The sequence below is a fragment of the Planococcus citri genome, chromosome 2, assembly GCF_950023065.1.
Source record: "Planococcus citri chromosome 2, ihPlaCitr1.1, whole genome shotgun sequence".
In the NCBI taxonomy this organism is placed as follows: domain Eukaryota; kingdom Metazoa; phylum Arthropoda; class Insecta; order Hemiptera; family Pseudococcidae; genus Planococcus; species Planococcus citri.
Genome location: NC_088678.1, coordinates 35,952,163 through 35,977,944, shown reverse-complemented (window position 1 = coordinate 35,977,944; position 25,782 = coordinate 35,952,163). Strand labels below are relative to the sequence as shown.

At 34.9% G+C, this 25,782-nt stretch overlaps 2 protein-coding genes across 3 annotated transcripts in view; both read right to left on the bottom strand.

Annotated features, from left to right (window-relative positions):
• The window catches only part of LOC135835590 (hemicentin-1-like), a 168,874-nt gene extending 144,519 nt beyond the window's left edge, over window positions 1-24,355 (bottom strand). The window contains exon 1 of one of the 2 annotated variants that reach the window (XM_065349924.1): window positions 23,410-24,355. In XM_065349924.1, the coding sequence (XP_065205996.1) occupies window positions 23,410-23,497 (88 nt within the window). In that variant the 5' untranslated portion in view covers window positions 23,498-24,355. The remainder of the gene's footprint in view (window positions 1-23,409) is intronic. The other variant, XM_065349925.1, reaches the window with a different exon arrangement.
• Window positions 1-25,782, bottom strand: part of LOC135835591 (uncharacterized) — a 309,298-nt gene that overhangs the window by 185,751 nt on the left and 97,765 nt on the right. The gene's annotated exons all lie outside the window — the stretch shown is intronic.

The following is a 25,782-nucleotide window of genomic DNA, read 5'->3' as shown; positions in this document are numbered from 1 at the left end:
AATCGCATTTCCGATTTCTTTGACAATGTCACGAACAGATGCCGAAAAACGTGGCACATACTGCAGCTTTCATAGGTACCCTAGACGTCGGATCATTTTAAAAAAAAATAAAAAATTCATATCGTTAATATGTTTTGTTGACTTTAATGAACGATTAAAACATTGCTTTTGATATACCGCTGTGTCATGAAGCTTTCTATATAAACAATAAACAAACAAATAGGCTATCTAGATTCACTTGTGCATGTACTAGTAAGTAGATACCTAGTAACTTACATTGACAATACCTACCTACGATTCTTGCACGTAGTTATGATAATGTCGGTTCAATTGAGTTCATCTGTATTATTCTGCCTTTGCGGATTTTTTGCCATTTTGGTGAGTTTATTGGAAATTCTTGAATGATTCGATACACGTAGACTAAAACTTTATGAACGGTTCATATTCACTTACTTAATATCTAGGTATGTACTCAATTTTTTTTGCTCGCAGGTCTACACTTATGGCACCCCAGTAGGCATCACTCAGCAGCAAGACTTGATTGAAACTTTCGACCATGGTGAAGAAAAGTTGGATTTTGTGGAAAATGACATCAATTACCACTTAATTCTAACCAAAGATGATTCGGAAGTTGTTTTAGTTCCTAGATCATCATCTTTTGATGTATTGGATTTGAAAAAAAATGATAATCATAATGCTCATGATCTTAGATCGGAATTTTTATTTTCTAACCAAAGATTTCATGAAAGTGCGTTGGATACCGGAAAATATACAATTGATGTGCTTAGAAGTTAGATGATTTTTGTTTTCATGTTCTGTATTTTTACTCACCTATCCCATCATTTTTTAAAAATATTTTTCTACTTAATAAAAATATTAAGAAAATTAAATTGCGTTATTTTCTAATTATTACGGTGAACGTGTAAGTAAGTGATTTCAAAGAAAACTCTATTTTCATCCATAACAGGCAATAACTAAAAAACTTCCCGAATTGTTCCCTTTCTGATGAAAATAAGATTAAGTGGTGGCTCAAGTTCCTGCCTTAAAGACGTCAATTCGACCAAGAAATGATACGGGGGGGGGGGTCGGCGACTTTTTTGACATTTTTTCTGAGGAAAGATCTTTCGAAGGGATGACCAATGGCGCAAATCGCAGCCCTGTAGCCCATTTCTAAAGGCAGCCAGGGGGTGTCAAAGTTTTCAGTGAACCTAAAATATCATCCATTTCAGCAGTGGATTACTCGATAACCACGATACCTACCAAAATTGAACTTTTTCCCATAGTTAGGGGGTTGAAAGGCTTCTTGGTGATATCATAAAAATCAGTGTTGCCACTTTTTTTCGTACAAAAAATCAGCTCAAAAAGTTTCAAAACGTAGTTTTTATATCGTTCCGACTCTCAAAAATTCTGAAAAAAATATATTATGGACAACTTTTCATGCTGAACAACATATTAAAAAATTGGGATGGTACCATGTTGAAAAAGTCGATTTTAAAAAATTCAAAGTTTGCGAAAAAATGCGATTTTTTGATTTAAAACATGAAAAAAGGTTTTGATTGGTGAAGTTGACCCATTTGACCCCTATTTTGACGTATCTGTTGAGAAAGTTGAAAAAAGCCTTTCACTCGATGAAACGAACTCGTCACAAAAAAAATCAAAATTCAAAAATATTCAAAAAATGAACAATTTTTATTTTTTTGTTGTGAGTATAATTTTCATCAACTCTTCATGAAAGAGGTCAAAATAAGACAACTGAATAAATTCAAACTTTTTTTGATGTTTGAAAATGAAAATTGGATTTTTTCGAACTTTGATTTTTTTGTGAGGAGTTTATTTCATCGAGTGAAATGGGGTTTTCAACGTATTCACCAGATATCTAAAAATAGGGGTCAAATGGGTCAACGCTTCACCAATCAAAACTTTTTTTTATGTCTTAAATCAACAAAATCGCATTTTTTCGCAAACTTTTAATGTTTTAAAATCGACTTATTTACGAAATAATGCCATTTCAATTCTTTAATATATTGCTCAGCATAAAAAGTTGTCTTTAATATATTTTTTTACAGAATTTTTGAGTGTCGGAGCGATACGAAAACTACGTTTTGCAACTTTTTAGACTAATTTTTCGTATAAAAAAAGTGGGCAATACTAATTTTTATGATATCACCAAAAAGCTTTTCAAACCCCCTAACTATTGGAAAAAATTCCATTTTGGTGGGTATCGCGGTTATCGCGTCGAATAGTCCACTGCTGAAATGGTTGATATTCTAAGTTCATTGAAAACTTTAACAAGCCCTAGCAGCCTTTAAAAAAGGGCTACAGGGCTGCGGTTTGCGCCATTGGTCCTTCAGAAGGTCTTTCCACAAGAAAAATTTCAAAAAAATCGCCGACACCCTCCCCCCTTTACCACTTCTTGGTCGAATGGACGTGGAATGACCCAGTTAGGTACTTGGACTCGATTTCAAAAATTTGTGAGCAAATTTATGTTTTTGTCGTTTTATGATTAATTGATTATTGATTACTAAACCACATTTCCGATTTCTTTGACAATGTCATAAATATTTCAATTGTTTGAAAATCAATTAGAATTTTCGTGAGAGACAGATGCCGAAAATCGTGAAATGTACTGCAGCTTTCATATGTACGTACCTACCCTAGACGTCGGATCATTAAAAAAAAAAAAATTCATATCGTTAATATGTTTTGTTGACTTTAATGAACGATTAAAACATTGTTTTTGATATACCGCTGTGTCATGAAGCTTTCTATATAAACAATAAACAAACAAATAGGCTATCTAGATTCACTTGTGCATGTACTAGTAAGTACCTAGTAACTTACATTGACAATACCTACCTACGATTCTTGCACGTAGTTATGATAATGTCGGTTCAATTGAGTTCATTTGTATTATTCTGCCTTTGCGAATTTTTTGCCATTTTGGTGAGTTTATTGGCAATTTTTGAATGATTTGATGCATGTAGACTAAAACTTTATCATTTTTTTTTTGTTCACAGGTCTGCACTTATGGCACTCCAGTAGGCATCATTCAGCAGCAAGACTCGACTGAAACTTTTGACTATGCTGATGAAAAGCTGAATTTTGCGGAAAATGACGTCGATTACAACTTAATTCCAACCAAAGATGATTCGGAAGTTGTTTTAGTTCCTAGATCATCATCTTCTGATGAATTGGGTTTTAGAAAAGAAAATGAGAATCATAATGCTCATAATCTTAGATCGGGATTTTTATTTTCCAGCAAAAAATTTGTTGAAAGTGAGTTGGAGGGTGTAAAATCTTCAATGACTGATGTGCTTAAAAGTTAGATGATTTGTTTTCAAGTTCGGTACTTTTACTCACCTATAATTTTTTTAAAACTATTTTTCTACTTAATAAAAATCAAGAAAAATAAATTGCGTTATTCTCGAATTATTTCAATGAAAGTACATATAATTATCTAATTTCAAAGGAAACAGATTCTAAGTGCTGATACCATCTGCAGTTTCAAGTTTATAAACTAGATGGGACCTCATCAAAATTCAAAAAAATCCCCCACCCTAAAAAAAATAAAATGTAAATTTTTTAAAATAATTTTCAAGCGATAATTCATGGTATCGTGTTGCATTTGAAATTAGGAAAAATTCTTCGATTATTTAAACATTTCTGGTGCTCAAAGAAGTGAAAAAATTTCCATTTTTTTCCTTTAAAACCCAGGATGTTTTTTTTCTACTTCACTACTTCACCCTCGTGGACATCCCTACTCTGAACTTTTTTTTACCGAATCTAGTGATCCCTTCACTTTTCCTCTTCCACGACGATGTCCGTTCTTTTGGACCTCAAATTCCTTATTTTTTATGTTAATCCAAATTTTGGAATTTCTCCAAAAATATTGAAAAGACGAACTTTAATATGGTCTGTATGTTGAGAAAGGGAAATGAAACATTTGTAGTAAACTTTGGAAGCAAAATCGACGCCACTCACGAGGCATCGTCCTGCATATGTACGAGTACGTGTATATTTTCCTCGCTGCGAATTTCCACGTTTCCATCTGACGCTTTTACGAAGATGAAAAAAAATCAAGCCATCGTCGACGAGAAAAATATGCTATACGTATAAAATATTCTACGTAAAAAGGTTGATTGTTTCTTAGTTATTCCATTCGATTTGGTTCGATTGTATACGTTTATGTACGTATGTGTTCGAAAGGGTGGGTGGATGAGTAGGTAAGTAGGTAGTAGGTACATACATCGAATGTTTGTGAAGTACATCGCAATGATTTATGTTATATTGGCGCAATTACGAATAAGAGTGATGCTTTTTCACGCATCGTTAAATTGTTTTATACTATAAAACGTACTATACAATTTGTGTACACAAACATACAACTCGCATACGTCGGTCTGGGTATACATACGCTATAAAGCTATATCCAATCGAATTGAGAAGTTTAAAAATTAATCTGTCTTGAAGGCGCCATATAGTTACCTAGTGGCAAGGCGAAGGTGGCGGTATCATCGAAAAGGCAGCAATGAATCGATGTGGCTATTTAAGAGCGAAAACATTTGTATACTGTGAAGTTTTCCACTCTCTCCATGTCTATGTATATGAAGAACTACTACTTGTGGAAGTGGGAAGCGCGGTGTTTAGATTAGTTTTAATAGTTCGAATGTTTACCATTTCGGGAAACGGCGAAATTGTTATTTCATTAATTTTCTTCTTGCGGTGTACGTTTTAATTACTATACGGAAATTCCTGCTCGAGCTGTTGTAGTATTGTGCAGATGCAAGCGGCGGCTGCTGCTGCGGGCAGTGGCAAGGGTGAGGATGAGGACGAGCCCCGACGATTGTTATTGGCGGTGCGCGGTGGGTTAATTTAATTTGGATTTTAGGATTCTATGTATTGTACGTATAAGCGGGCTAGGGTATATCGTTGTATACCACCAAGAAAGCTACAGAACGCTATGCCATGTAATGCCGCCGAGATAGAGATGTTTATGTGGTATGTTGCATTTTGCAGAGATGAACGAGTGGAAATTGAGCCGGAGGGTGAGACGAGGAAGAGAGGTTGTAATTTTCGAGTGTGGTGGTCGTCGTCCGTGACGCGTATCTCGTAATCGGTCAGTTATGCTTAATTCAGTGGGGAGTAATTTTGGGGGTTGGTATTTTTCGCATACGAACGAAATTAAGAATTGGAGCGATGAACTTTGAATTTTCAGTTGACGAATTTCATTTTTGTATTTTTTTTTCTGAATTTGAATTGGGTATAAGGTGAAGAGCAAGTTCATCAACTCGACTGTTTTTTACAAGAGTGAGCAGTCGTCTGAGAATTTTTCAGGAAAGTTGTAAGAGTTGTTCGAAATGAATTGTCCGATGACGTTGTTATATACGAAACGAACGTTGGATGTATTCAGCAGGTCAAAATAATCCGGATACCACAGTTTTCACGATCATTTCGATCAAACTGGCTAAATTCACTTTTTGATTGGACTTAACAACAGGGTCATTCTACGTCAATTCGACCAAGAAGTGGTAAGGGGGGGGGGTCGGCGATTTTTTTGAAATTTTTCCTGTGGAAAGACCTTCCGAAGGGATGACCAATGGAGCAAATCTTAGCCCTCTAGACCCTTTTCAAAGGCTGCTAGGGGGGTGTCAAAGTTTTCAGTGAACTTGAAATAGGTATCATCCATTTTAGCAGTGGATTACTCGCTCACCGCGATACTCACCAGAATGGAATTTTTTCCAATAGTTAGAGGTTTTGAAAGGCTTTTTAGTGATATCATAAAAATCAGTGTTGCCACTTTTTTTCGTACGAAAAATTAGCTCGAAAAGTTTCAAAACTTAGTTTTCATATCGTTCCGACTCAAAAGTTTTGAAAAAAATTCATCATGGACAACTTTTCATGCTGAACAACATATTTTATATAGAAAAATTAAGATGGCATTATTTTGTAAAGTCGATTTAAAAAAATTAAAAGTTTTCGAAAAAAATACATTTTTTTGATTTAAAACATGAAAAAAAGTTTTGATTGGTGAAGTTGGCCCATTTGACCTCTATTTTTGCGTATTCGTTGAAAAAGTTAAAAACCCCCTTTCACTCGATGAACTCATCACTAAAAAATCAAATTCTGAGTGAATTGAAAAAATAAACGAATTTTAATTTTTTTGTTATGAGTGTAATTTTTATCAACTTTTTCATGAAATACGTCAGAAAGAGGCCAAAATAAGACAACTGAATAAATTTAAATTTTTTTTGATGTTTGGAATTGAAAATTTTTTCGAGTTTTAAAAGGGCTAGAGAGCTGTGATTTGCTCCATTGGTCATCCCTTCGGAAGGTCTTTCCACAGGAAAAATTTCAAAAAAATCTTCGACCCCCCCCCTTTCCACATTTTGGTCGAATTGACATGGAATGACCCAACGACGAGCAAGAAAAGCCCCACGTCACGATTTTGGCACTGAAAGCAAAGTTCAAGGTGGTGAATTTATTTTTCGATTGTTGGCCATTTCCTTCAAATTTTTCGTGAACATTCCAGAAAGAAATTAAACTAAAAAGATAAAATTCGGTTTATATGTATCTTGTTTTAAATCTCCCAAATCGATTCAGGGCTGTCTTTTTGCCGATGCTAGCTCGAGGCAAATATAATTTGGCCCCATTTCTGGGGACGAAACTAATGGAGGTTTTTAAAGAGGGGTAGGGAGAGGGAGTTCTACTGAAAATTTTCCGACTGATATAGGGGGGAAAATATACCAATTTTACCGATTAATAGATATCATATTCGTACCTATGATTTATAAAAATTTTCATTTTCGATTTTGGAGTTTTTGGGCCCAAATGTGATTTTTTTTATTTTAAAACGAAAAACAAATTAGCCTGAGTGAGGCAAGAGCGAAAATTTTTGAACATTTGATTTCGAGAGGCCTAAAAACAATGTTTTTAGGATGTTTATTTCGCAAAACAACAGGACAGGCAATTTAATTTTGGAAATTTGTACAGAGGGAATTAAAAACGATGTTTCTTCATGCAAGGAGTTTATTTTTTGGCTTTTAAAATACATATTAGAATTTGAACGATTTTTTTAGGATGTTAATTTTGAAATAAAAGGAAAAAGAATAGACCTAAGCGAGGGCAAAAGCTCTTGAAAATTCGTATTTCAATACTTTTTAGCGAGAAGTTTATTTTTTCATTTTAAAACTTTAAAAGTTGAATGATATTTTTTTGGAAATTTCAATTGTGGAAAAGAAAAGAAAACAAGCCCGAGCGAAGCGAGCGCAAAAGCTTTCGAAAATGCGTGTTTTTTGAGAAATAAAAAAACAGGGGTTTTTTGAGAAATAAAAAAACAGGGGGTTCTTTCATCACGGGCCCTTCTTTTTCCGAGACCTTCAGAAAGCGTGGACCGGGGCAACTGCTGCCCCTCTTGCCCCTCTCTCGACGGCCTAGAATCGATTGGTGGTGGTCTCGAATCACTCTGAAGTCTCCAGCACATTTCGCACATAGGTACCTAAATTGAATTCGATCTTTGCTGGAGGCTCCAGATCATAGTTCCATGCTCCAGATCGGCGCAAACATTATCGCAATTGATTAGAGAGGGGAGAGGTCGACTTAGGGAGTAGAAGACATTTTGAGTAATTTGTTGCAAAAATTGACGATTTTGGATTTTTTTTTAATTTGACGTTTTCAACCTAGAGGTATATACCTATAGCTACCTATACATTTTTAATCCAGTCATCTCGAACTTGCAAATCATCAGTTCTAATCAATTAGAAATGTTGAATTTTTGACAGGATAAAATTTTCATCTGTCGAAGCTGATTAAAACGCCTTCTAAAACGATTTAACATTGCTGGAGAAAATTCAACTTGAAAATTGTCAAGTTTACCGAAGTTTGCTGTATTTGCTTCGATGAACTGGTGATTTGTGGATTTACTTAAAATCTGATATTGTCTGTAAGTTTGAAATTCGATAGCTTATTCGTGTATTTAGGAGTATGGATCGCAAAAGTATAAATATTCATGTAAACCATGTCTACGAGTATATCCGCAGTTCGTCGCTAATATGTAGTTCATCGAGAGGAGAGAGAGGGGCAGTTTTTTTATGCCACTGAAATTATTATGAGTTATCAAAGGGAATCTAGCGAAATGTAATAATTACTAGGTAGGCTATGTTATTAGGTAGGTGTTATTACTTACCTACAAATAATAAGCAATTATAAAAAATTCATTAGGAACGGAAATATTGTAATGATGAAGGGCGTAATGAGCGCTTATGTTATTTATACGAGGTTATTTGAGACAATTTTTCATATGATAATATGTACTTATTTTTGTTTTTAACATTTCAAAGCCTATGAGAAAATTATTTCCAATTTTTTTCTCGCATTTTTGCTCGAAAAAAATCATCGTTTATTCGCATGGCGTTTCCTTAGGTTATCAATTAGGAACATTCGAACTGATGTTTGATAATTAGTATTAAAATTTTCACTATGTCCTTTCATTATGCTCTTACATGTAGACGTTTTTTCTCATTCATCGAAACCATGCAAAGTACATACCGACATGCAAAATTTTCGATATTTTTTCCACGTCGACGATTCTATGCACATTATGAACTTATATTCGGCTATGGCCTTTAAATATTCAAAAGCTGCGACATTATGCACCCGGTGGTAGACGACACTTGTAACACGGTCCATATAAACATTTAAACATGTATATGGAAAGCCATCTCCCGTATAAAGTCCAATCAAGTATGTAAATTTTTGCCCGCCGTAAAAAGGCTACCTACAGACTCGATTAAAATTTAAAATTACCCATCTCTTTGTTTAATTCATCAAGATCCTATAGAGAGGAGACAGACCCATCGCGTCGGGTCCCCACGATCGTAATATGCATTCATTTTCATACACACACGCGATATTCTCGTCAATGCACCGGTGAAAAAGACATATTTTGGGTTATTTTTAAACTTTTCGGTGTGATTGCTCGATTTTCACGAGTTGGCCGTATTTCAAAGACGCTTATGCGTGTACTTTCTTTTACGAGCGAATATTATGAAATTCAACGTTTGGCGTATGGCTTTTTCGGCGATTGAAGTGAAGCTGTTCGTATGGTGTACACAACGATGAGGCAGAGAAGAGGGTCACCGGCACCGACAACACCGGCCATGTTACATCATCATACGCACTCTCTTCTACTACTACAGTGAAAGTGTATTTCTTTTTCTCTCTTTTTCTCGAGCTTCGCAATTCGCATACCTCTGCCGCCTTTAACCATGCCACGTGGTCGCACATATTCGCGATTATCAAGGCACCAGGTAGGTGGATGAGAAAAACACTCGAAATATCTTCATCCTTTTTGGCCTTTACTCTCATGTATTCGTAGGTACTCGTATAAGGTGTAGCTCTGCTGGATATTCGAGTAAATAATGTAAAAATTACGGTCACGTTTTTTATAGTTCTATTTTTAAGCCGGCAGAGTGACAAAGTAAATTCGTCATCTTGGTGGCTTGATTGATGTCGAGGCGAACAAACTACCAAGAAATTCTCTCTCTCCTTATGCATATTTCCGTGATACGATATGTACTACAAGTACGTCGTACCACACTCTCACTCTCATCTCGTCGTCTGTGTGCTGCCTCATCTTTCTTCTTGTACGCTCTTGCATGTGCTTTTTCTTTTCTTTTCTTTGCTTTTTTCCCTCTTTGCTTGTATGGTTCTCTTTTTCGCGTATTTATTAAGCATGTGAGAAAAAAACGCAGCATGCAAAGGAAACGTACACGACAACAAAACGACGGAATGTCAGTCACCTTACGTGAGCTTATAATACACGTAGTAGACGTAGGTACTTTACGCATGTATAGTTGTACAGCAACTGGCAAGTGAGTATATGAAGTTCGAGTGTATCTTTTACACATACATTTTGACACTTTATTAATTAAACGAATAACAACCGGAGGTTACACGCATTTCTTAAATGATGTCGTTCGTGTCAGTTGAAGAAACACCACATCATAGATGAAAACTTACGCGCTATAAGGTCATCACGTAAAGGATGAAAGGTCATAAATATAAGAACAATGTCAAAATTTGGAGGAAAGGGGTTCCTAAAAGATGTGTGGGGCATGGAGATTTTTTTTTTGTTGAAAAAATCACTACTTTTTTACTACTTTTTTCACTACCTGTCTTCAACCAAATTTTTAGAAAACTCTCCACTCGACCTCCCCCCCCTCCCCACACACAGAAAAAATTAACAAAATCAAATTTTTCACAGGAGAGTTTTCAAAAAAATTGAAATTTGAAGAAAATTTGCACACAAAGTATTTCTTAATTTCGATCAATCTGTTGCGCATTTGAATTTTTCAATTTTTTCACCACCTTTTTGACTAAATTCAGAGTTACTTTTTTACTACTCTCACTACCATTTTTAAAATTACTACTTTACTTTCACTACTTTCACTGCCAGTTAGATACCTCGTATTCTGAAAAAATAACGACGCTAAAGTTAATTTGGACCGTTTTTAGACCACTTTTTAGGAAATCTGAAATTTTCAAAATATACGCGAAGGCTCCAGAACAGCCTGAAACCACCTCCAATCGACTCAGCATATTAAAAATGGGGGAACTAAGTGAATTTCATTTCAACAACTCAATTGGGTAAAATGTTGTGTGGAAATTTCAAATTTCAAAAATCTGCAGGGGTGCTTCAGAACTAACACTCAAAATGGTTCGAAACCATTTCCAATCGATTTGTAGGGTCGAAAATAGGGCACACACCAAATTTCAGCTCTCTTGGTCTATTTGGTAAAATTTTGATTTTTTCCATTCTTGACCCAAGTTTGATTTTTTTTTAGAAATTCATTAAAAATCAAAATCGTTTGTGAATTCAAAAATTTGATCTACTGCTTTCAGATTCGTATTCGGAAAATCAGATCACCTCAATTCAAACCTGATGGACAATTATTTCAGATAATTTTTAAATTCTAGCTGTGACTTTAGATTTTTTTTCTTTTTAAAATTTGCCATTGAAAATAAAAAGTTACAGGTGTAGGAAGGACTTACGTAACATTTCTCATAAGGATTATAAAGTTACTTACTTATTCTCATACGCGAGTTCATATTCTATCAATTTTGGAATTAAATTGTACTCACCTGAAACAAAGAAAAATTAAGGTGGATTAGTTAGTTATAAGATGGTCGATCAATCAACTGATATGTGAAATAATAGTGGTCGAATGCCAAAGTAAAAATTCTGACGATCTCCTCCATGTTTAATGTAGAGTCAGAAATAAATATTCACAAATAAAGTACTTATCATAAAAATTGTAAAATTGATTGTGAAAATCACTCAAAAATATCAAAAATTAATGGACCATCAGAAAAAATGACAAAAATTTGAGAAAATGACTCACTAAGAATTAATCAGAAATTCTCAAAATTGAATAATGATTTGTCAAAACTGCAGAAAGTGTCATTAAATTTGTCACATTTTCAAGAAAATCTCCCCTCGACCCCCTAACTAACAAAAGTCATATTTTTCACAGGAAAATTTTCAAAAAAATTGAAATTGGAAGAAAATTTGTTTATAAAGTATTTTTTAATTTTAATAGAAATTATTGAAAAAATACAACACAAATGAACGCATTAGTGAATTTTTGCACTACCTTTTTGACTAAATTCACTACTTTTTCAGTATTTTCACTACCTGTTAAGATACCCTGGTGGGGGCCAATACGATGAGGAGATGAAGAAGATTTGAACACGATGAATAAACGACTGCACTTCTAAAATACATATTTTGCTCAAATTTATAAAAAAAAAAATGTTGAGAGTAGGAAAATTGACTTCTCGCATGAAAACGATGCTGTTTCACTTCTGAAGAATTGTGAATTTTCGACAAATCTTTTGCTTTTGCTTCAATCAGATCAAATTTACTAATACTCTTGAAAATAATGACTTATGAGATTCCCTGAAAAGTATTGTTAGAATACATTTGAAAATGCTGAAACCATAAAAGTAAATTTCCCGCATCAAATTCAAGAATGATGTTTTATTTTTGAAATAATTATTTTTTTTGATAGGAGAATCTGTTGAAGGGTTACAACGACACGAGTAAAAGTACATAATGGTTTGTAAGAAAATTGTGATACTAAACTTTTCAAGCTTATTATATTCACACCAATTGTAGAGGTATCAACGGTCAATTTAGGTTCAAACTTACATCTAAAATACATCACCAGCCAAAAATTGCAGGTGCAAAAGTTCATTTCTCAATTTTTGGCTAATTTTCAATAACAAAGAGTCAAAAATATGTAACAGTCAAAATTTTACCAAATTAACTTGAAAAGCTGAAATTTTGTGTGTAGCCTACTTTCGGCCCCTTCTCCATATTAATTTTTTGAAAACGGTTTTGAACCATTTTGCGCAGTTCTGGAGCCTCCCCAGCAGATTTTTGAAAGTTAGAACTTCCACAGAATTTTACACAATGAAATTGAAATGAAAATCTAAAATTTACTGTATACCCTAATTTTAACGTACTGGGGTTGACTGGAGGTCTTCAGCTAATTTCATAAATTCTTGATTTTCTAAAAATTCCATGAAAACTGTCCAAATCCGATTTCAACTCCCATAAATCAGTTGGAGACTCCATAACTGCTTGAAAGTGTTCGAAATCGTTCCAATAAATTTGAGGAGAGAGAGGTCTAAAATGGGGGTGCATCAAGTTCCAGCTTTCTAGACCAATCTGGTAAAATTTCATTTTTTCGTATTTTTTGGCCCAAATTTTACTGTCAAAAATTGACTAAAAACCAAAAAATTCATTTCGGCAGCTGAAATTTTGGCTGGAGATGTATTTTCACTTGTTCTGTTTTTCAGTTCAAAATGTTTTCTGCTAATTAGAATACCTCCCTGGTTAGGAGAAAATGGGAGTTAAACCGGAGGCTCCAGCGCACAGATCGCAAAAAAATAAATAAAAATTGATATTAAGAAGTTGTATCGATGCTTCCATTTTTAAAGATTGGGAGTTTTTTTGATGAGTAAATCAAAAAATTATCGGAACAATCGGCACGAGTTCTTTGATGGTGAAAGAGAGCAGGGGCAATGCCTCCTCTGGCAAAATATCGTTATAAAATGGTATGTACTTCAATAGCTGGTGCATTCATCCCTTCCCCTTCTTTTCTTCATTGCAACAGTTTGGCATCTATCCTAATTAATCGACGTGCCTCTCATAAACCATCAAAATTTTAACAATTTCCTTCCAATATCGCCGAGTGTATAAGTAATAAACATATGTAGGTAATTTTTTGTTGTCGGGGGGGGGGGATTGATGTTTATTTTGCCTATGTTTCGATTTTAGTATCGATTATTCATACAGTTTTCACATGTGTACTAAAATGTTACGGTCAATCGATTAATTGAAATCGATTGGTCTTGAATTATACGTACCTACATATTATGGCTTCTTGCAAAAAATCCATTTACGCAGAGATTCGACCCAATCGTCGAATTTTTTCTGCGATATGAAAATTTTAGGACTTGATATCTATTGCTATAGATAGGTAGTATTTTCGGCTACCCTTATTTTTTCCTTCTCTTTTTTTTAATGGGTTAAATGTAGAACACGCACGTTTTGGTCGTATTTTTCAAAAGGGCAAAAGTAAACGCGTTTTATGACAAAGTGGTTTGAACGTATTGCAGCGGCCACATTGGATGGCAAAAACTGCCATATGTTAATACCGCAGGGCAAGTTGATATTTTTCTCACGCTATAAGTATCCCCCGTGCTTTCGATATTAATTACAACGAGTTTTATTATTCGCAGAGAGCTGAAAATACAAATCGTGGAGTTGGCTTCATCTCGGGTTTGTTTTTTAAATAAACTCCTGCGAAAGTATTGCCTTTTTTCCTTTATTTTTTTCGGAGCGTGAGGCGAAAAAACAGCTTGAAATAATATTTTGTATTAAAGCTATCTCTTCTTTTGCCGGTGGTAGTTTCGATTTGAGGGAAATAAAGTTGGCCACGTATATATAAGATATTCGAATATTATTTCCTTCGACTCTTTTTTTTCCCTCCTCGATTCAAATTCTCGGATACCAGTTCGACTTATTGGGGCATTTTTACACGTGCCACTATATACGATGATGATGAGGATGACGATAAGATGAGGTAGGTAGTAGCAATCTTGTACCTACTACGTGTAGATATCAATGAGAAAAAATATCTAAATTACGGTTTGTTTTCATTCTTGACGTATTTTGAATAGAAGCCAAAAAACCCGAAGATCTGTTCATTAAGCAAAACACTTCGCGCTGTATGAAATAAAATATGAGAATTACTCTCTCTCTCTCTCTCTGCCGCCGGCCGCCTTCAGTCACCCGAAAGAAGAGAGAAAAGAAGAAATATGTAGTTATCTAATGCACATTTTTTTCCTCCTCTTCTTTTCAACGAAAATAAACCTTTAAAGCAGTTTAAATTCTTCGACAACAGGATAGTTGGCTTTCATGTTGTAAAACTTATAATACTACGGTGAAAAGCGAAAAATACACAATGTATAGATCTACGAGTATGTATATGTTATGGAAGCGTAGGTAGACTATATAAGAACAATGATTTGGACGATATGAATATCGCGCCAGGCCATTAATTTTGGCAAAAATATTCATAAATTTGCTCATAGGTACTCTTTTGAAACTATTCGATAACTTTATCCCCGGCGTGTAAACTTTTCCATATTGGTGCGAAAGAAGGAGGGTCATTATGGGCATTTTCGTGCCCCTCGCTACTTCGAGACTTGAATGGCCTTTTCTTATAGGGGATGGTCCCTAGTATCAATATTAGGCGATATTTTCCCAGAAAAGCCCATAGGGGGGCTGTGGGGTGGCCCCAAAGTCGAAAATTTCAAAAAATTTTAGAACCACTGCTCGAAAATGTAAAAAATTAAAAGGAGCGAATATATGTTGCTTTAAGGGTAAGCAATGCAGCACGTAACGCTTTTTTCATTTTTGACCTTTTTGGGGGTTGTGCTGGGGGTATTTCTATTTTTGAAAATTTTGAAACCCCCTTTTTTGACCCTTCCCGTCGAGCCCCGCTAATGCCCTTTTCATGGTTTATTGCTACTAGTAGTAAGTTCAATTGATATCATTTGCAACCCCCTCACCAACTTGGCTCATATCGAAAAATTCAATTTTTGACTTTTTTTTGAGGTCCATATTTTGGGAAACCATGAAAAGCTATCGAGGTCCGGTTTGCGGCAAATATGTTGAATTTTACTTCTTAATCGACTGGCATGCTTGAATTTTTATTTCAAGTCAATTTTTGACCTCATTGTTGCAGATCACTTTTGGGGGTGGCGAACTTTGAGAACCCCTGAAAAAAGTTCTAAAGTGAATTTTTTCAAACTTTGAGCTGAAATGGTCTTAAATACATGTGTTTAACCAAGATAATATGCGAATGCGATATTTTAATACAATTTAGTCATTTTGGGTGATTTTATCAAAAAAAGTAGTGTTTTAACAACAGGCATAGCATTTCCGGCAAAAGTTCTGAAACTTCAATAACACTTTTCTCAGCCCCATTCCAACCGATTTTGAAAATTTTTCAGTATGTTATGTGTATCCTTATTAGGTATCCCCCAAAAAATTTTCAACCCCCTCCCCTTATATTTACCCTTCAAAATGGCGTATTTCAACTAATATTATGCTTTTTAACAATAATAAAAATAAAAATTGAGCGGCCAAGTGTTCTGTAGAGGGCTAGATGAGTATAGCAAAAAATCTGACGTCATATTCGTGCTCAGCGGTATCGAATCATAAGAAAACTATACCCTACTCATTAATTCTTAGTTATTTTCCCTAAAATTCCCATTTTACCCCCAACCCTCCCTATGACACATTTTTACACCATTTTGAATGGTAAATATGAGGGGAGGGGGTTAAACATTTTTGTGGGGATACCTAATAAGGATATACATAACATACTGAAAAATTTTCAAAATCGGTTGGAATGGGGCTGAGAAAAGTGTTATTGAAGTTTCAGAAAAGGGGGCTCTCCAAAAAGGGGAGGGGGTGTGGATCTGAAACTTTCCACGCGGAAGTTTCTCAATGGTACCTACCTCCCATGCTAATATCAACTCGAACGATTTCGGTGACCATTTCACCCATCTTAGGCGCCTATAGCCGTTATGTATTTTTCAGAGAACCCCTTCATTTGAATGGTTGCAGTTTCGCCACTCTTGAACATACAAGGGAAGTTGATACATCATTACATCGGAAATTCGACATAGATTCTTTCATCTAGCCACATATTTTTCGCTAAAATGCAATGCGGGGGAGAAAATGGCGAAAAACTGATTTCGGGGGAGGTTCCACCCCCTTTGAGGGGGTTCCAGATCCCGTAGGGGCCAGGACTTTTAGTAGGTTGTTGAGGGGATCTCTGTGAACAATATCTGCGAAAGATCGGTTTGATATTAATTTTTCCTGCAAAAATGTCTTCAATGAATGGTCTGCACCACGAATACACGTTTTTTTTTTTTGTTTTTTTTTAAAAAAAAGGGTTTATTTTGAATATTATTTACATCTTATAATTACTTATCCCTGCGGTGAGGGGGCGGGGCTTAGGCCCCGCCCCCGAGATAGTACCAGTACAATCTTAAGTTTAAGGGGAGGGTGATGTATATTCTAATACTAAATGACAAACTTAATACTAAAATTTAGCTATAAAAACTATGTACAACTTAAACTAAGCCAAGATTAGGAGTGTTTCAATTTTGCTTAAAACTAGGAGGGGGAGGGGACGGTTCGGCCACCCAGTGGTCCTGGAGCCGCAGTGAGTGGGGGGCCCCAGTTTTGGTTGGGACTGCTGACCCACCCCCCCAGCACCAGGCCAAAGGCCCGGAGCTCCTAGGCAGTATCCCAGAATCGCTCCCACCACTTCGGGGTTGAGGGAGTGGTCACCCTAGGATGTAGCCCATTCCCCCCTTCCGCGGATTTGGAGCGACCCCCGACCCGTCTCCCATTTTGGGGTAGGCCTAGGAGGTCTCCGGGCACCACTGTACCCTTAACTACGTAGCTTAACTTTTGCCAGAAATGCTATGCCTGTTGTTAAAACACTACTTTTTTTGATAAAATCACCCAAAATGACTAAATTGTATTAAAATATCGCATTCGCATATTATCTTGGTTAAACACATGTATTTAAGACCATTTCAGCTCAAAGTTGGAAAAAATTCACTTTAGAACTTTTTTCAGGGGTTCTCAAAGTTCGCCACCCCCAAAAGTGATCTGCAACAATGAGGTCAAAAATTGACTTGAAATAAAAATTCAAGCATGCCAGTCGATTAAGAAGTAAAATTCAACATATTTGCCGCAAACCGGACCTCGATAGCTTTTCATGGTTTCCCAAAATATGGACCTCAAAAAAAAGTCAAAAATTGAATTTTTCGATATGAGCCAAGTTGGTGAGGGGGTTGCAAATGATATCAATTGAACTTACTACTAGTAGCAATAAACCATGAAAAGGGCATTAGCGGGGCTCGACGGGAAGGGTCAAAAAAGGGGGTTTCAAAATTTTCAAAAATAGAAATACCCCCAGCACAACCCCCAAAAAGGTCAAAAATGAAAAAAGCGTTACGTGCTGCATTGCTTACCCTTAAAGCAACATATATTCGCTACTTTTAATTTTTTACATTTTCGAGCAGTGGTTCTAAAATTTTTTGAAATTTTCGACTTTGGGGCCACCCCACAGCCCCCCTATGGGCTTTTCTGGGAAAATATCGCCTAATATTAATACTAGGGACCATCCCCTATAAGAAAAGGCCATTCAAGTCTCGAAGTAGCGAGGGGCACGAAAATGCCCATAATGACCCTCCTTCTTTTCCAAGTCTTTAACAGCGCTAAACCAGCATCGCCATTCGCCAGTTCAGTTCGCAAATATTGCAAGTTTTTGATAACTTTGTTATTAGTTGTTCACATCATTTCGAATCCATTAGAGAATTTCGACGGTGGCTGGTGCTTTTTCAAAGTGATACGAGAGGCGTATTCGAAACGATTTTACCGAATTATTGTACGTAGATTGCTTTGTGTGTCCGCCTAGTCCGCACTTACTCGATTATAACTATACTAAAAGTGTGCCTGGTCTTTCGGGATAGCGTAGCCTAGTCGTACTCGTATTTTTTATCGGTTACAATATAGTGCTCGAGAGCTACGAGATGTTATTTCGTAAAACATTGTCTGGGCTGGAGGCAGAGAGCGGAGTGAAGATTGGATTGTTGGATTTTCCTGCTGTACGATAGGATGTACACAATGTGTGTCCACTTAATGGAAAATTTTTTCCAGTTGTAAAATTATTTCGTACGATGAAATTTTACGACTGAAAAAAGTATTCGGTAGTTGGTATGTTGTCCGAAATGGGAGCCAAATTTTTGTAAATTTGTGTTCTAGAATATTTTTGAGAAGTGGCAATTAGACTCTAGAAATTTTTTTAGAGGAAATGAATTATTTTACTGGGCAACAGTGAGATCCAATTTTTAAAAATATGAGACAAAATTAAAATGAAATAAAGTACATAGTTGCCTATCTCGTGAATTAAAGGAATTTTGTGCTTCACGAAGCTAAAAAATTTACCAATTTTGAAAAATTTATTAAAAATACGGAAATATTTAGATCATTTAAATGATACCTATTCATAACCCATACCACTCAAGTGAACAAGCAAAAAATGTTATGTATGGTGACAGATTTCCTCTCGTCAAAACTGAAGGGGCAAACTTGATTCAAAATTTCCAAAGTGGTTTAAAAATTCTGAATTTTCAAATTATGTTTGCCTCTTTAATTTTGAAGAAAGACACATCGTCATGCAAGCATTTTTTTAATCGTTGACTCGAGCACAATGGGTTGGGGGAGTTGATTAAATCCATACATTTTTTCACTCCGTGTGAATTAAAAAGGCTACGTCATTTTTGTTCCAAAATTCACCCAACGATTCTGAAAAAATCATCAAAAATGAGGAAATGTTTGGATCGTTTGAATGAATTTCTTAAATCAAAATCACAAATCACAACATTCGAGTGGACGTACAATAAATGTCATCGTAGCAAATTTCCTATCTTCAAATTTAAAGGAGCAAACACAACTTGAAAATTTAGAATTTTTAAATCAGGTTTATCCATTCAATTTTGAAGTTGGGGAGTTCGTCATAATGATTTTGTGTTCGTGCGCTCGAATGTGCACCTTCTGTGGGGTAGAGGGCATCATTTTAAACTTTTGTTTGGTATACCTATTGAAATCAAATTTTGTTCAAATTAAAAAATTATTATCTTGTATTAACTCATCTACCTGCAATCTGCATTATTTTTTTCATTATTTTTATAGGTGCTTGATGCACTTTGTTGAATTATAGGCACCTAGTTACCTATACAAAATCTTATCCACAGCGCTAAAATTCAAGGTTACTCACTTTTATGCTACCCAGTTCGGCTACCTCGTTTTTTTAAGAGAGGTATTAAATGAACAGAAGATTCGTTTCATCGATGCCGCCTTGAATTCGCAGGTAGGTATAATAGTAACACAACCATTAAAAGCTGATTGTTTTAATAGATCCCAATCCATCAAGAAAAACACGAGAAACTTATATTCGACAGAATTAAGTATAAATAACGTTTCCCCCGAAATTTGAAATATTTTGTTGAAAAACATGAAGCATCCATTTCCTTTACCCTCCATTTTTCGTGCTGTTTGACTCATTACTCGACGATTTCATAAATTAACGCACAGCACTAGTCCAATTCAATGTACGTATAATGGATTGAAACAATTTTCCCTATTCTGCAGGACTCGAAGGTGTAGGTACCATTACAAAAAAGTGAGTAAATTGGGGAAGATAAAAATCCTCACTAAGGGACTGGACCTTTTTTTCAAATTTTGAAAAACAAAATCTAGCAAAATACTATGACCAAAATAACCTCAATAAGGCATGAGAAAAATTCCAAATTTCAAATTCTTAGGTCCATACATTCCCCCTGTAACCGTACCTCAAAGTTTCAAAAATTGCAAAATTGTGATCTGTCACGAGAAAACCAGGTTAGTGTCCAAAAAATCTATTTTTTTAATGGATATTGGTAGTACTCAGGGTGCAGAATCTGCCTGCGGCGGTAAAAACGTTCGCGAACGATTCTTTTGACCCTAAATTCAAGGCTAAAAAAATAGACCAACTACAAAAAAAGTTTGAAATATTTTTTTTTGTGATTTTCTTGAAAAGTATGTTCTGGGGAGTCAATATGCGAATTTTTGGGGCAATCGGCCCACATTTGGAGGATTAGTGCCATTTTATTGAAATTTAAATGAGGCTTAATTTAAGCTGGAAAAATCAACTTTTTTCACCTTGAACAAGTTTTTTGAAAAAATTGAAAAACTCAATAAATAACATTATTTTGTATCTATTGATAATTCATTCTTAGTAGTTTTCGCGAAATTTTTGGTGCGAAATTCAAAAAAAAAAACCAAAAAATCGATTTAGGGAAATTTCTATTATCGGCCTTTGGTAACCTTGATTTTGAAAAAAAAATGTCAGGTTATGTTGGCATCCCTGGTGGCCAAAAGTGGTCCAAGTAACTTCAAATGCCCGTCCTGTAAAATTTACATTTTGGACGCTAACCTGGTTTTCTCGTGACAGATCACAATTTTGTGATTTTTTCCATTTTTTTTTGTTCTGGGTGGTCTTTGAAAAGCTGAAAGTTCATTTTTGTCAGGCGTTCTCAAAAACTTACTTACATAAGTTTTTTGAGCTAAAAAATATTGAGAAAACTTTTTCCAACGTATGTGAAATTTTTCAAATTTTTCAAATTTTGAGATCTCGCCGGGGAAGGAGAGTAAAATACTCACCTAAAAATTTGAAATGTTTGCTGCATTTTTTTAAGGTCATTCGATCATATTATAAAATTTAAAAAAAAAAACGACCATAATGGTTTGGATTACTTTCCTGGATGGAAGACCGACTCACTTCATCTCCCCATCTCCCCCTCATCTTCATCTAAATCAATCCCCTCCTCCACTTTCAGTTTGGTCCTGTAACCTCTCCTCAACTTCAAACTCCAGCACCTTGAACTTTTAAGGTAAACTGATTGTGAGTTGTGAATCAAAATTCAAACATCCTCCCTATGTAAATTGTATATACCCTCATTCATTTTCAAATAGAATATTTCTAACTCGATTGTAGAAAAAAAAAACTTCCGGCGTCATTCAGGCGTCTTCAGAATAAAGAACAGCATTACCTTTGCAGAGACCGAATAAGCAAAGAATCGCATGACTCATTTCCGTTCCATGTTTCTCTCCGCTCTCCTTCTCTTCCATCTCCAGCAAAAAAATTGAACATTGCTAAATCATCATGTTGAAGTTGAAAAAAAAATGTTTCAAAAAAATGACCAGGTCAAAAAAATCTCAGTCTTGTTTCAAATTTTTCGTGGATTATTCGATGCCCCTTTTAAAGATCGAATTATTTTTTTCCTCTATTTTGGTCTATTCTGAAGGCGCCGTATCAACTCGACGAACCAAAAATCAACTCGGATCTTTTAATTTCTTTAATTTTTTCTTTCGATTTATTTTCTTTTTTGTGATCTGTGATAGAGTTGGCGTTTTTCTCTAGTCCCTTGCTTCTTTCAAAATGGAGGCTGAGGTCAAATCAAACAATATTTATTAGATGTTAATGCTCAGCAATTGTGAGAAAATTATTTATAATTTTCTATTTTCTCAAAATTCGAAGGCAAACAAGAGTTATTGAATGATTGTACAAAAAATAAGGGAGTATTTGATTTTAGCAGTTTCGAAAACGTAACAGAATCAATTTCTTGGTATTTTTACGACTACGTTCAAGAGCTCTGATAAGAGGGAGGGAGGGAGGGAGGGAGGGAGGCTCAGAGTAGTCAGATAAAAAAAGTAATCCAATGTTCAACACAGTAACGTACTTCATTTATTTTTAATTTATGTTTATAATTTTGATCAAAATGGAGGACTCTTGTGCCTCCGAAAGGGTGCTGTGATTCCATTTATTCTATTTTGAATAATTTTGTTTGTTGCAAAGAATATAAAAAATGTGATTTCTCTTCTCTGCAATTTTTTCAAAACTTTTAAATTGTAATTTTCAGCTTCTACGTACCTACGATACTAGTCATAAAAAGTTGAAATTCGAACTTTTTGAATTTTAATTACGTAATATGTATTTTTGGCCAGTTTTGGGTCTTCCATTCACAAGCTTTAGCTCCTACCTCGCCCCTCCCCCTGAAAACCCATAAATATCCAAGTATTTTTTCCAAATTCAACAAATCTTGAGGTATAAAGCCTTCAAATTTTGACATTTTCACAAGAAATCACAAATGCCTGAAAATTACTGTGCTCACACCCCCACATGGGGTTGGCGCGAAAATGAAACAGATTTTTTTATGAGACCATCGGAGGGAACTGGTGAAAAAAAAACGAGTGAAATTGAAAGACTCGGCTTTATTTTTTATTTTAATGCGTACGCATAATGAGTTTTTTATTAGGTATATTGGGTACTAACTACCAACAATAAGTCAACCCTCTACTATCATCTTCCCTTCCTTCCTCCAATTAATGCGCATATTTTTGCATACTCTCATTTTTGAGGAATATATTTTTCATAATTTAGGCATCAGAGCGCATAATTTATGTAGCTAGGCACATAAAAATATTTTTCGACATTTATACTTAATTCGCGCCTCTATTCATGAGCCCATTATTATAATGTAGGCAGTAGGTAGATGTAGATGAGTAGTTGGGTACACTAATTTGTTTACTCCAATCACTAATCAGAATACGGTGCGAAGTTTGCAAAATATTATTCGATCCTGGTTACACGAGAGGGCTGATGACTCTTGGCCCCTCCAATAATTAACAATGAATTATGCTAAACTGGAATATTTTTTAAAATAAAACCAAATATTGAAAGAAAAAATTGCCTCGATGGCTTGGAAAGTTTTGTGACAAAATTTAATTCGCCCAAAAATTATAATTTGAAAAAAAAATAAATGCTTTCAATTCAACATCTTTGAAAAAAAAATAATAAGAAGAATACCTACCTACATATGTAATTTCGATTGTGCAAAATGAATATAAGATATGTTTATTATAACTGATTTTCTCATGATTTTTAATTCCTCGTCTATTTTTGTGTTTACTTCATAATTAAGTAATGAGGTCATGTGACTAATTAAAACGTACAGGTGCGACGACTTGACAGTTCGCGTTAATTTTCGCAATAATTATGCACTAGTTCTACTATAACTAAATTCCCCGCTGATATTTTCAAGCCATTTTAATTTTACTTTCAAATTTATCAAAAACTAGGTACCTATACCTACTATCACCTGCATGGTATCTGTAGATATGGATACAAAATATTGGAAAAATTTACCAACCTCTTTTCTGTGCTTCTTCTGCTGCGGCGCTTGCGCACCATATAATCCAAATTCCATACAAAATAAGTAGCTGGCATTTAAAGGACATTATTATGAAACGGAATTTGCATAGATTTGCTTTTATTTTGGTCGGACGTCATCGTCGTAACACTTGTTGTCGCGGATGTTTGAAACATGACCGATTAAATCTGCCGAAAACACATTTCACCACACTTTTGCCGCCGAAATTCACCGGAAATTATTTCACTACCTACTGCGGTAAACAACGTAATCGAAAATGAAAAAAATAAAATAACCAAGAAAAAAAAGCTAACGTAGGACGACGACGACGACGACGGAAAAAAAAAAACCACTAAGAAAAATAAAAAGTTAAGCAACAAAAAAACATACAGTACAAACCACCGAAATTAAAATAAAAATGACAAAAACTCCGCGGGTAACTAGAAAACTTTTTTTCACTTTTGTATAAATAATAAAACGTATTCGAAAAACAACGAAACAAAAAAAAAGAAGTTATTTCGAGACCGGAAAATACGAAGAAAAATACGAATACACGACGAACAGCCGCTAAAAGCCAATAAAAATTAACTGAGCTGTTCTTAATAATATAAACGGTCTGTATTAAGCATAGGTAAACATGTGGGTGTGCAGTTCGTTGGTTCTTCCTTCTGTACTGTCGCGTGAAGTGGGGAGAAAAAGTATATTTATAAAATAAAGTGTATTAGATCATTAAAACGAAGATATTAATTCAGCGTTGAGTAAATGGTTGAACGCAAAGTTTTGCCTATAATACAAGATGTCCGTAAAAAAAAAAAAAAAAGGCCTACCGGGTTATTATTGTCGAGTCGTAAAAACGGCGAAGGCTAAATTTAATTTTCCAAGTGAAGTTCATTTCGCACGAGGTAGGCATTTTTAATGAGATGAAAATTTGAGAAGAAATTAATTACTCGTAGGTACGCACTTTAGTTACGTAAGGGTAGGTGGTATACCGGGTTCTGTATTTTGATCAGGTTTTCTTTCTTTATTAGTCTTTGAAAAGAAGAAAAGAAAAATTGTAAAATTTTTACAAAATTGGAAGCGAGATTAAAAATTTTTTTATTTGGTTTGGTTTTTTCCGCGTCGTTTTTAAGTTATATTCGTCGAGTTTTACCCTCTCTTTTTTTACTATAGCCCTAAACGTAGATTTATTTTCAATTTCCTTACTAATTTTGTCGTTTTTTTCTTTCTGCGTTGACAAAAATAAAATAAAATAATAAAAAAATGAATACGCTACTTAGTTCCAAAAAAATTAGTCCAAAATGGAAGTTTGTACGACCGAACTACCGTACATAAGAACTTTTTCTCAAGATATTTTCTTAATGAAATGAATAGGTAGGGTAACTTTTGAAAGTCTTATACTAATGTGATAAAGAGCAAAAGAGACACATGCATTCACTGATTCACATGCTGGAATTTGAAAAAAAATTGCGACATTTTTCGCTTTTTCTTGAATTCTGATTTTTTTGTTGATTAGTAGGTACATACCTACTTAGCCGAAAAAATACAGGTAAGTAATTTTTTCAAAAAATATTCCAACAATAAAAAATGTAGTTCGTGTGTACCTAAAAGTTAATAATTTTTGAATGTCAATTTGCTAAATTGAAAGTTGTCATATTTTCTCGAAATTTTTCGATTATGGAGACTTCTTTGAGGAAATAAATACGAATTTTTTCTGGAAAATTTCATGCTCTACGACTTTGTTTCTCCTCTAAAATTCTTGTTTTCTCTCAAAAATTGATATTTCTGTGATGAAAATTACTTGAAAAAAAAATTAATTTCTCAGAATTGATTTTTTATGCAAAAATAAGGGTTCTGTGAAAAAAAACTGAAAAGAAACAAAATGTTGGAGGGGGAAATTCCCACTTAATTATTTTTTAAATACAAAAGTTCAATTTTATTGAATCATTAATGTCATAGAATTTGGTGTGGACAGGAGAAGAACTTATTTACAAAGCCAACCTAAAAGTAAGGTGAGGGGGTTTGGAGGTTGAGTTAAGTGACGCCCGTGGGAAGATGGACGAGTCTTCAGCGTACAATGCCAAATAAGCAACCTATTTCATCCTGAGATAGATTTCGCTGGCCCTATAACAACTTCAGAAGGGGAGGGGAACCTCTTTTGAAGGGCTAGAACATCGTTGGAGTGAGTTAGAGCACCCAGTTCGAACGTTAGAGCAACCTGCCTTCTAGCCTTGGAAAAAAAAAGAAAAAAACATTTGGCTGCAAAATCAGCGAGCAGTCAAACAGACGACTTTGGGAAGCTAGACAGGTAGGTCAGTAGCTTTAAAAGTCCAGGCACACGGGTCAATGACCTTAAAAGGTCATAGACAGGCATGA